The sequence below is a fragment of the Leguminivora glycinivorella genome, chromosome 16, assembly GCF_023078275.1.
Source record: "Leguminivora glycinivorella isolate SPB_JAAS2020 chromosome 16, LegGlyc_1.1, whole genome shotgun sequence".
NCBI lineage: Eukaryota > Metazoa > Arthropoda > Insecta > Lepidoptera > Tortricidae > Leguminivora > Leguminivora glycinivorella.
In genome coordinates, this window is record NC_062986.1 from 20,546,304 (window position 1) to 20,558,336 (window position 12,033).

At 35.9% G+C, this 12,033-nt stretch overlaps 1 protein-coding gene across 1 annotated transcript in view; it reads left to right on the forward strand.

The window, feature by feature from the left end:
• The first annotated feature begins 1,694 nt into the window (after window positions 1-1,694).
• LOC125234424 (phospholipid phosphatase 2-like) overlaps window positions 1,695-12,033 on the forward strand; it is a 170,860-nt gene continuing 160,521 nt past the window's right edge. The window contains exon 1 of the mRNA XM_048140655.1: window positions 1,695-1,950. Coding sequence (XP_047996612.1) covers window positions 1,825-1,950 — 126 coding nt within the window. The 5' untranslated portion in view covers window positions 1,695-1,824. The remainder of the gene's footprint in view (window positions 1,951-12,033) is intronic.

Genomic DNA, 12,033 nt, shown 5'->3' on the forward strand with positions numbered 1-12,033 from the left:
ATTGTAGCTTCGAGAAATGGGCCCCTGGGTCCTGTTTCTCGAAAGGTACAAGCCTTGTATTACAAGTGCGTGAACTGTCAAATCGTATGGGTTGTCATGGAAACACACTTGTAATACAAGGCTTGTACCTTTCGAGAAACAAGCCACTGGTCCAATTTTCGACTCTACCTTAAGTTTTGGTGCAAGTAAAGAAATGCACGTGGTATTTTATTGCTTCACCTTGAGTGGCACTGAAGTTTGAGTAGTTTCATGTGCTCTGCCTACCCCTTTATGGGATACAGGCGTGATTCTAGTACAATCATACAATGTATGCACTTTTATTTATCTTTCTTAAACTTTCAACGCTAAATTATTTGTTAAGTGTATTGCAATACAAGGTGATCGCCCCGTCGTACTTTCACTCATACAAATGTCAAATCTGCATTGCTAATGTCAATGTTTCTTATTCATGACTTTGTTGTCGATATACAGTCGCTATCATATACATCTGAGCGGGTGGGGCGCGCATAAATATCGGAACACGCCTTATGGCCTTGACGATGCACCTTGACCGATCCCATATATCTGATGGCTATATTCATAGGCGGAAAACTGTGTGTATAACAACAATGTACATATTACCACAGAATATATAATAGTACAAGTACAGAAGGCCCACTGATGTTCACGAAATGCCGCCTTTTTAAATGCCTACAAAATTCTAACAAAGAAACGAGCCGCACGTGCGCAGCGTCGGATGATAGGGTTGCCTATGGATTAAAACGAATTAATTCTCAGATTAATTATCAGAAAATTTGTTTTATTTATTCAAGTCTTGACTACTTTCTAGGTATATATACAGTATTTATATATTTTTGTTTAAGCCTTCAGCATCACAAGCCTTATTGAACATTTACGTGGGACTTAATCAATAAGATATGTGTAAGATTGTCCTATTTTATTCATGATGTCTATTTAACTAAGCATTATTAGCCATTCCACACGTGGACATCGCATATGAACCTTAAAAAAACTCGCGACGTAAAGTAACAATAGAAAGTGCGAACGTGCGTTCCGTGAGAACGCGCGCCACCCCTGATTAGGCCGCGAACTCGCGGCCGCTAGCATGTACTTGTAGCGCGGCGATAGAATCGCGGAGTGAGCCGCCCCTGATATTACCACGTATTAAACAGCCTGCAGTGAAATCTCATACATTTAAAAACAAAAACTCTGATTTTTCTTCAGAACCATTCATTCCGTTCGTAATTTCAAATGAATGCATAGATAATATAAAAACTTTACTTTACATCCAGGAGATCAATAAATAATAAGTATAATAACATTCTTAATTTATAAAAACTCAAGTCCGGGTCTCACTATAAATTTGCAGATAAGCATACTAATTTATGGAAAGATCAAGGTTTTTTATGTGGCATTAACATTAACATCTTTTTGCATCCCAACCAAGTAACCAACGGTAAACGCCCCAGACGAAGAACGTAGCAACTGACCATTCACCTTACTCGCCCGCCGCCATTTTAAATTACCTCATTTTAATTTACCTGCACACGGGTCGTTAAAGCTTCGCAGATAATATCTAAAAGTACAATTTTCGACTTTAATACGTTGTTATAGGACACAGGTATTACCTGGAGGTTTCGCGCCAATAAATGACCAAAGGCTGTCATTCGATCGCGCTCGCCTTGCCGCGTCGCACGCGCACGTTCGATTTCCACGATCGTGTTTTGTTATTAAAAGGAAAACCCGCGACTCTTTTGTTTTCACTGTGTGAGTTTTCGCTTCGCGATAGTCGATTGTTTTTTTTTTGTAAGTGTGGTGGAAAATATGGTGCGTAGTGTAAAAGTGTGGTTTGTGAGACGGAGCAAAGTGGTGCCTGAGCCGACGGTGTACAGTGTGCCTATTGATATGTCTTCGACCTCTACGTTGGATGTTGCCAATTTGGATGTGGTTGTAAGTGTATTTTTTTTTTCGGTTAAGCGTTATATAATTTGTGTGTTGTTTTCCCCTTCGAAAACACGTGCGAATTGGTTATGTAAACATGCTTGTTTACTGTTTATTTTATACGCGATCACTTTTTTACCGTTTATGCTTGTATTCCTTATGTCCTGTAACCTGTCACAGCTTGGTACTGAAAACTAAAATTCACTCAATTAAAAATTGGCATACAGACATGAATTTTAATAATTGCCACATATACTTACTATGTTTATTACGTTGTTATTCGCGTTTTGTTTAGTTAAAATATACCTACAGCTTTACGAATACGAAATAACTCAGGCGTTTAGTTACGTGAGTAGCAATAGCAATCGTAAAAGTGAGTTTAACATAATGCTAAATATATCAAATTAACAAGTTATCTATAGGAAGATTTTTTTTTCAGTACAGATGGTGTTTTTTTTACGCACTAGTGCGAGAAGTGGTTCCTTATATGCCAGGTCGACACTTCGGAGGGCCATCTGTACTGAAAAACGTCGTACGATACACGTGCAAAAAGGAAATTCGGAGCTCGTGTCGATTGAAAACACTCCCTTCGGTCGTGTTTTAATTTATCGCCACTCGTTTCGAACTTCCTTTTTTACGCACTTGTATCGTAATGTACTATTTTATCTAGGTAGGTATCTTGTGATCGAGTCCATAATATATCAATCATCGTATCAATCGAGACTAATATCGAGGCATAGTACAGTCATGTGGCATATACACCCTGTTTTTATTGAATTCCGTTAACTTTAAGGGAAGATTCTTTAGTTCAAATACAATCAAAACCAAGCCAAGAGTGGCACTGAAGCTTTAGTAGTTTCATGTGTTCTGCCTACCCCTTTATGGGATACAGGCGTGATTGTATGTATGTATGTGTATGTAAATACAATCAATTTCTGTAAGAAACTAGCCTCTTAACTCTTACTGTTATCGAATTATTAAAAATAATAATTTAATTACTGAACACGTGTGTGGCATCCCTTACCACTTCCTAATGTTATTTGTTTTGACATGTGCCGTCAAACACTTGACAATGACTTTAATGTTATGATTAAGGTCCTCTCACACTAATTAATCCATTTATTATGTATGGATACGAAAAAAAAAATATTTTTGAATTTAACAAAAAGCGATATACATACAGGGTGGTTCCTGATGATGAACCTAACTTCGTGTCGAATTTAACGGAAAACAAAAAAAAACACGGTGTACATAGAGAGATTTTTCACAAGCTTAATAAAAAAACCTGGCAGAATTACGCACATGACAGGGTTGAGTGGAAGAAGCGAGGGGAGGCCTTTGCCCAGCTGTGGGACACTACAACAGGCTAATAATAATATATAAATAAAAAAACCATAAGTGCAAATCTTGCTTGCTTTAAAAACAACAGATATAATAATTATTGAAGTGGCGTTGCGTAACAGTTATTACATATAAGTAACATTTTATTAGGAAGATACAGTTTGCGTAGGTGTTACGTATTCTCAATTATTGGTAACGGTTATTAATTACATTTTAATGTATTTTTATCTAAAATGCGTAGTTTGGACTTTGTGTCAGTGGTTTGTGAGGGCTTTGATTAATTGTGTTTAGATATTTTTCTGAAAACAATACTATGTAAATGTATACCCACATAGGATTTATTTACGTAATAGGCATGCTTCGTCACTTATATCTGTAAAGATTTACATAACGACAAACCCTAGTTGGAGAATCTTTCTTTAACTTTAATGTAACCTTCTATCCTTCGTTACCCAACTTTCTTTCGAGAACAAAAAAAATAACATTTCTTTCTCTGTCTTTGTGATAAAAAATTAAAATTTAAGTTATAAAAGTAAACAATTTTACGTCATAAAGTAATATTTATAAAATATTACACAATAAAACGTGACTTAACTCAAAACCTAAATTTTCGCCATTCAACAAAAATATTTTATTAGTAAACAATACCTCACGTTCGTCAAAGAATAAAAAAGAAACTTAAACTAAACCCCTTTTGTGTTGAGTAGCGATATTCCCACGGTCTATGTTTTTTTTTGTACTTTACCGTGAACAGAATAGATATTTCTAGGAAAAAAACTCTCACGCTATTGATTCTGTATAGTAAAAACGTGTCATTTATGCGAAAAAAATCTTCATTCTATTTTTATTTTTCAATTGCAAGTGAGAAATTCAATTTAAAACAATAAAAAATGTGATTGTGTAGTTACTGTTTATTTCCGTAAAAAAAAAACTCGCAATCCTAACTATGTAATGAATCATAACACGAGGTCTTTTTTATCTGCCACACAAAAACAGTATAATATGTTTAATTATTTCATAGCATTTACATACATGGGTACACTGTCTTCTATACCATACACAAGTAACTATTTAAAGTTACAAAATAAATGTTACTAGTGAAGATTGCCCTTATATGGGACTAAAACAAGTTAATGACGAGATGACGAGTGATAGAGATGTATGGAAGAGAAAGACATGCTGCGCCGACCCCAAGTGACTGGGACAAGGGCAAGAGAATGACGATGAGTGAAGATTCCTCTTTTTATAAACCATCATACACATTACACAAACACCAACACCATACGTAAAACACCGCGCATTTTTCACTTACAACTTTTTGCGTCTGAACTCACGATGCATGTCACCCAAGACCACGTCCTAACAATTTTATTAGAACCCCTCTCAATAAAAATTAAACCATAACACTCTAGAATTAAGGTTTAAACTTTAATACATTTTCAAGTTTACTTAATTGGCTAGTTTATAAGCTTACCTGTGTGTTATCTGTATTCCTGCTAATGTTATATACAATTATAGTCTTTATTATTTAATTATAAAGTTTAATTTTGAGTGTGGTGCATCATAAAGGCTCGTAAAGCCTGTTGGAAATGCCTTGAGTGATTGCTTCAACATTCCTTTAGTGAGTTTGATTCACCGTTTTAAGCCTTCTGCACACTGTCAGTTATTGTTAATACTGGTAAGAAAAAATATATGTGTTAGCTCTGATGATAGTAATAAATAGGACATACTGATTTAGAAAATACACGGCAAAACAAAAATACAGATAAAATGTTACATCACGTCAAGTAAATTTCGACAATTTTTTTTTGTGTACTATTTTTTTTGTTTTTTGGGTGTATTTTCACATAAAAAGTAAATGTTATTTGTAAAACTGGCACTTAAAATAAATAAATACATTTTTTTTTCTAAAAAGATACTTTTGGAATGTGTTACTAAATAAAAGTTGCCGTCAATAGAACTTGTGAACAATGTAAACAAACCTTGTAGTCAAAATGTCTTTTCCCCTCACTAGCTCGGAAACACGTGTTTTGTCCTTTAATACCAGCGGGTAAAAACGCATTTTATCCACTAGTGGGTAAAGTAATTTGACCTTGAATTAAGTCAAATTAACTGATGTAAAATTGATAAAAGTAGGTGAATCTAGTAATAAAGATGATTTACCACCTGTGGAACTACTGGAAGCAGTCATAAATGCATTTTTTGCGTTGTAGTTTCCTCGCTATAGTGAGGGGAAAAGTTTTGTGTTACACTCGGGTGCAAATGTATTTTACTTCTCGTGTGTTAAAAAACTCGCAAGTTCAGGATTCTATTCTCGAACCACTCGCTTCGCTCGTGGTTCAACTATAGAATCCGTTCACTTGCTCGTTTTTCAATTCCACACTCGGCGTTAAAATACAACTTTGCCCCCTTGTATAACAAATAACTATTAATTTTCATTCTAACTCATCAGAAACTGGCTAAATCCATGTGTTATTTAATCAATTCTTATCACATTATGATGCTCAACCTTTTAAGTAATAAAATTGTGATAGAATATTGATATTTTATAGAATGGTTTGTTTACATTGTTGACAATTTCTATTGACGGCGATTTTAGTTATTTTTTTGATATATAGTTAGTTTATCTCTGATAACGGCATCATCGCCAGCAAAATAGCGTTTTGTTCTCAGAAATAATAAGTATTTTTTTTATTGCTTATAATTCTGAAAGTAGGAGAAATCCAGAAAAGTTTATATGACATTTTACTCTTCTAATATGTTCGCTGTTAAAATTACTCGGTTTGCTCATTTTGTGTCGTCCACGTTGCTAACAGTTTTCAAACCGTATTTCAAAGGGTTATAATACCAATACATACATACATTCATACATACATACATACATACATACATACATACAATCACGCCTGTATCCCATAAAGGGGTAGGCAGAGCACATGAAACTACTAAAGCTTCAGTGCCACTCTTAGCGAATAAGGGGTTGAAAGAAAACGAAACTGTGGCATTGCAGTGACAAGTGACAGGTTGCCAGCCTCTCGCCTATACTACGCCACAATTTAACCTACATCCCATAGTCGCCTTCTACGACACCCGCGGGAAGAAGGGGGTAGTGAAATTCTTAACCCGTCACCACACAGGCAAAACCAATATAATTATTATAATACCAATATATGAAATATGACTGTCTGAATAGGTACTTCTACTTAGTTACCGACTACACGTATTATAACCACTTCTTGCGTATAGGGGAAATACTCTGTTACGCGTCGAACAGACAGACTCACCTACTGTATTGTTAATGTTATGTCTATAACAATGTTACGAGTAGGTATAGGTAGGTATGTACCTATGCATGCACGTAATGTCTCGTCATTGTTAACCATGATATGTACATTCGTTCAAATAAAATAAAAGTAAGAAAGAGGAAAGGGTAACGTGGGGTAACGGCCTGATCGGAAGTTTATTAATTACTAGCTTTTTCCCACGGCTTCGCTCGCGTTAGAAAGAGACAAAAAGTAGCCTATGCCACTCAGCATCCCTTCAACTATCTCCACTGAAAAAATCACGTCAATTCGTTTCTCCGTTTTTCACGGACACACACACTTTCCCATTTATAATATTATTATGGATTATGGATATGGATTATGGATTACTTCTGATAATATCAATAAAATAAACGATTTTAACCCCTGGAACTCCGTTGTCAAAAATTTGCTACTGAATTAATAACCTTCTAACTGTTAATTACTGCTTAAATTGCATGGGACAGATCTGGAACAAGGCGCTTGAGGGGTTAAACATGCACATTTAAATGTGCCCGTGTGGTGACGGGCTAAGAATTTCACCACCCCCTTTCTTCCCGCGGGATAAATTGTGGCTGGTAACCTGTCACTGCAATGTCACAATTTCATTTTTTTTCAGCCCTATTGACTGATTTGTATGTATGTATGTATATACATATTGAATAGGTATTTCAGGAATGGCAAATATTGTGGTGTAGCAAAAAGAAAACACATATCAGACATGCCAATAATGACTAGAATGTCGCACTTTAAATAGGAAATTGGTGCATAAGTAATTTATCATTATAAAAACGCATGATACGTACAAGTTTAACATTTATTCTTAATGAAAATGAAAATGAAATATTTATTTTTCAAGTAGACATATTTATTATTACAATGCGCATATGAACGTCAAATAAAGCTACGCCGGCTCTAACCCTACGCCTGAGCCTCGAGAAGATTTCAGACAACATAACATATTATATATTAATTAAAGCATTTACAAATAATTTCTAATTGTTGTATGTTTTAAACGGATTTCAATTTATGGACAACAATTTTGATGATTGACATATAAAATAACTCGATATCTATAACTTTTTACATTCAAAATTTTCATATAATTTAAGTGCAATAACGACGTTCGATATTCAAAATTCCAAAACGAATTCGTCACATATATGTTAAATAACTTAGTCAGTGTTGCTCTTAAATGACTCATAGGTACTGTGGCGCCACTGATTATGCGAGGTGCATTTTGATTCGAAATATGTTTTCCTCACGTTTTTCTTTTGCAAAATACCTAGATGTTATTGGAGAGCTAAAACCTTGGGTTCTTTGGTATTGCTAATATATTCTAAGAAAACGAATACTTATCGTATAGTGATTTAGTTATTACAAACCGTAGCAACAGACTCAGGAGTCGAACTTATTATTTTGGTATACTTGTGGGGAACTGTGGAAAGACAGTTTTTTTGATGAGTAAGCTACTGCTCGACACTATTCTGTCACATTTATTGACAATGACTTAAGATTGAAAGTTACTACAAAGCTTTACATTTGTACTACATATTTATCTGCCTCTACCTCTGTTGAAAGTACCAGTCATTGGTACCATTAAAAAAAACAGTTTTTCCATAGTTCTCCACAAGTATACCAAAATAATAAGTTCGATTCTTGAGTATGTTGATACGGCTAGCCAAATCACTATACGATAAATACTCATTTTCTTAGAATATATTAGCAATACTGACTCTACCTCTGTTGAAAGTACCAGTTGCATTGGTATTTTCAACAGAGGTAGAGTCAGATAAATATGTAGTACAAATTTAGAGTTTTGTATCGTCGGCAGTACTGGAACGACCGTCCCCATACCGTTTCATTTCATGTCAATATTTTGTTTTTCTGATCTAATCAGTCCTATGACCCAGTCCCAGACTCATTTTTGCAGTGTTGAATTTTGAACCTTATTTAATCTTTTTAAAGCAACTTAGGACTTGAGATGAGAAGTTATAAGAATCCCCCACACCTTGTATATTCAGTGTCCGAAGTGTCCAAAATCTAGTCAACAGCAATATCTATTGGGAGCAGTGCAACACAAAGGATGGTGGGCCAACGCTTCCTGCCATTTGCACGACAATGCCGTCACGCTGGCGACCGTACTGCACACGAATGACCTGTGTATAAAAGTGTGGAACTATGAGTTCAGAATATATAACTCGATATCTATATCGTATGGAATATTATTAAAACCACGGTTATAATCATCACGAGGTCTGAAGATTAGAAGACTCAGTTTCCAAGATGATGGCTAGAATGCCACGGAAAAATACAAGAAAGTTCACCTATGTAATTGTAACTACATTGTGTTTATTAATAATCTATTCGACGAAGCAACTCGGATAATTATGATAGAACTTCACTTCAGGTAAGTTCGTTTAATCATTAATTCTAGTAAGTAACCATTTGGGGGTTTTGTTTATTATTTCTTCTTTTTCTTCAACCAAGCGTTTTCCCGGCCTAGCGCCAGGGTCTGCTTTCCTGCTCAGTCTTCTCTACTTTGCCCGGTCTTCGACATCCTTAGGCGTGAGATTGTTCTCTTGCATGTCCGCTCCCACGACGTCCAGCCAGCGCTTCTTAGGCCTACCGGGGCCACGTGGCCTAGGGCTTTGGACAGGCATCTGTTTCCGATGTAATCCACCGGTCTGCGGCGTATATGGCCATACCATCGGAGGCAACCTGAATTTTTATAACTACAAATATTCCAGAACTCTTTCGCTATTGACTGTCGTAAGCATTCTTTGTTGTAGCTACGTCTACGTAGTGTACCTAATTGAAAACGCTGCTAAAAAATCGATACTGCTCCGTAGCGAACGAAACGTAACTCTTGTCTACGCAACCTAGACAAGTAAGCAAATGGAAATGGTAAATCGCTAAATCGTAATGAGGAGGCACACTGACATCCCGCCAGGCGACGCCTGTGCAAGTGGCTGTGTCTAGGCATGTCACTGTCATTCATATGTGTGAGAGAAAAAGAAACATATCATCTTCTCGCTCTCATGTATGAAATTCTTTATCTGCGTAGGTAATGGACTATTAAGGTAGTGGCGCCATCTGGCATAACCTTTGAGTGTGCCTCCTTTACTCACTGTAACATATCGTAGCTAGTCTCTCATTGGTCTTCCGTATTAGAGCGACAGAGATAGATAACACTAGGCTGCGGATCGTGAACAATTCTCTTGTCTACGCAGTCGATGACGATGACTCACAATACTCGTATTTAATTCTTATCGATTAATACTTAGTTCTAATCGATTGTGTCGTACTTTCCGATTGAAATTGTCATAGGATGCTGTCTGTATTTAATCGAGTATTTATACATATGATTACCAATTCATTTAAATTCAATATCAAGTTAAGCCGTCGCAAAAACTGGTTCAGTTGCGTAGGTACGACTACATGTATGATGGACGCACTTATGTACATGACATCGCGATAGCAGCATGCTCTGTCTCTATCGAACATGAGGTGTTAAACAGAGAGGGTAATTTTATGACATGGAGAGTGCAATCCATAATAGGACTGGTAACCGTCGAATAACCGTCAATGGTTGAGATCAAGGTAACTGACTTGTTCTTACAATCTGATATGATATGCATTGACGTTGTTACCGTTCGTAAATGACAAAACCGTTATATTCATGAAATAAATCTATTTATATATATGGGCTAAATATATCGCTTAAGTAGAGTAAATCAACCCAATTCATACCCTTATGAGGTGTAAAATTGATTTTACGATTCCTGCAAGCGTTTGACCTCAGCTATAGTATACAAAAAATAGCTTATAAAAATACCTTTCTTGTGAAACATATGGCATGAGTATACAATACACTCTCATTCCGTTTAACAGCAGATAATTTAGAGTATGGCGATTTCTTTGAACTTTAAATTATACTCTTTAATAGTTATTTGTTTTACAAGGGGGGAAAGTATATAGTTGTTTAACCGCACGTGCCAATTTTGATACCCGAGCAAGCGAAAGATTCCAAAATTGAACCGCGAGCGTAGCGAGTGGTTCAAAAAGTGGAATCTTGAGCGTTGCGAGGGTATCAAGGCACGAAGGTTAAACAAACTTTGCCACCGAGTGAAACACAAAATTTTTCACCACACCAACACGAACAAAATACTGACTATAAAACATCAAAATAAATGAAATCCATCAATTTATTCAATATTTATGATTCAAAATCATCATTTATAGGTAAAATCTAGCAGCGAGATTAAGACATCGAGTTAAAATTCGTATGAAATTACTTTGCCCCCTTGTGGATAAAATGCAATTTTGCTATCTGTTTTATAATAGCAAAGAAAGCCTTTACCAGTTGGTGTGGTGAAAAATAATTTATCGTTAGCTTTAATAGCAAAAACAAAGAGCATTTTACTTACTGTTTTAAATAAAATATGGTGCTCTTCGTCATTTCGCATGGATTAGGAAAATTAACTACTTAAGTGATCTACTTTTTTTTTATATCTCGGTCAATGCAAGTTATCTGAGGTTGATCCCATACAACGAATTAATACTACGGTTAAGAGCTTTCAAACAAGATATCTCTAATCTTTATATAGCCATGGGATGGGGGGTGAACAAAACAAAAGTGCCCATTCTCCTTTAAGGTTTCTTCAGTCGGTATAATCACCTGAATAAAAAAACAGAATTTAAAATTAAATAATTCTAGTTATTTCTTTTGCTTAAAAACCTAGCTAACTTGCACCAGCTTATTACTAGAGGCATTTTATCTCTAAGACAAACCTAATCTTTGATAAGTCTTATGTAAGCATAAGACTTAATATGTAGACAATAGCAATTGACATAAATATTATCTATTAATTGTTGTTTACCAGTAAGTATCATAAGTGCAAAACGCTTGAGAATCTCGTATAATTACTGAGTATTTGTGAAATCTAGGCTATCAAGATAAAACGGGTTTGACTTGACAGTGCAAAGAGAGAGTCAATGTTACATATCACATTATAAACGCTCTTGACAATAATTTACTTGAATGAAGAATCATAATAAGAAAAAAAAAATAATTTTACCGGGCAACTATTGTCACACCTCGGACACTGGCGATCAAATATATGAAAGGGGCGCGTTCCTAGCACACAGTCTAAGCTCGTGTAGGTGAACGCGTACTATGCTTGTATGAGGGAAATATGACAGGTCCACTGTTCGCGTTTTTGATAGGCGGTAACTGTGAGGTAACCGAGAGGGGTTGGGTGGCACTTTCAGCGGGGAGCGGGAGTGGCCATACTGTACGATAGTACTATTAATATACTGTGCTATTGTCCCAGTTTATAGGTCACTGTCACCAAGCATTATTCATAATATAGGATTTACAGACTCCATACTAAGAATCGTAGGTACCTCATTTTTTTAGCGCCACCGCCACCTCTTCTTCTCCGTC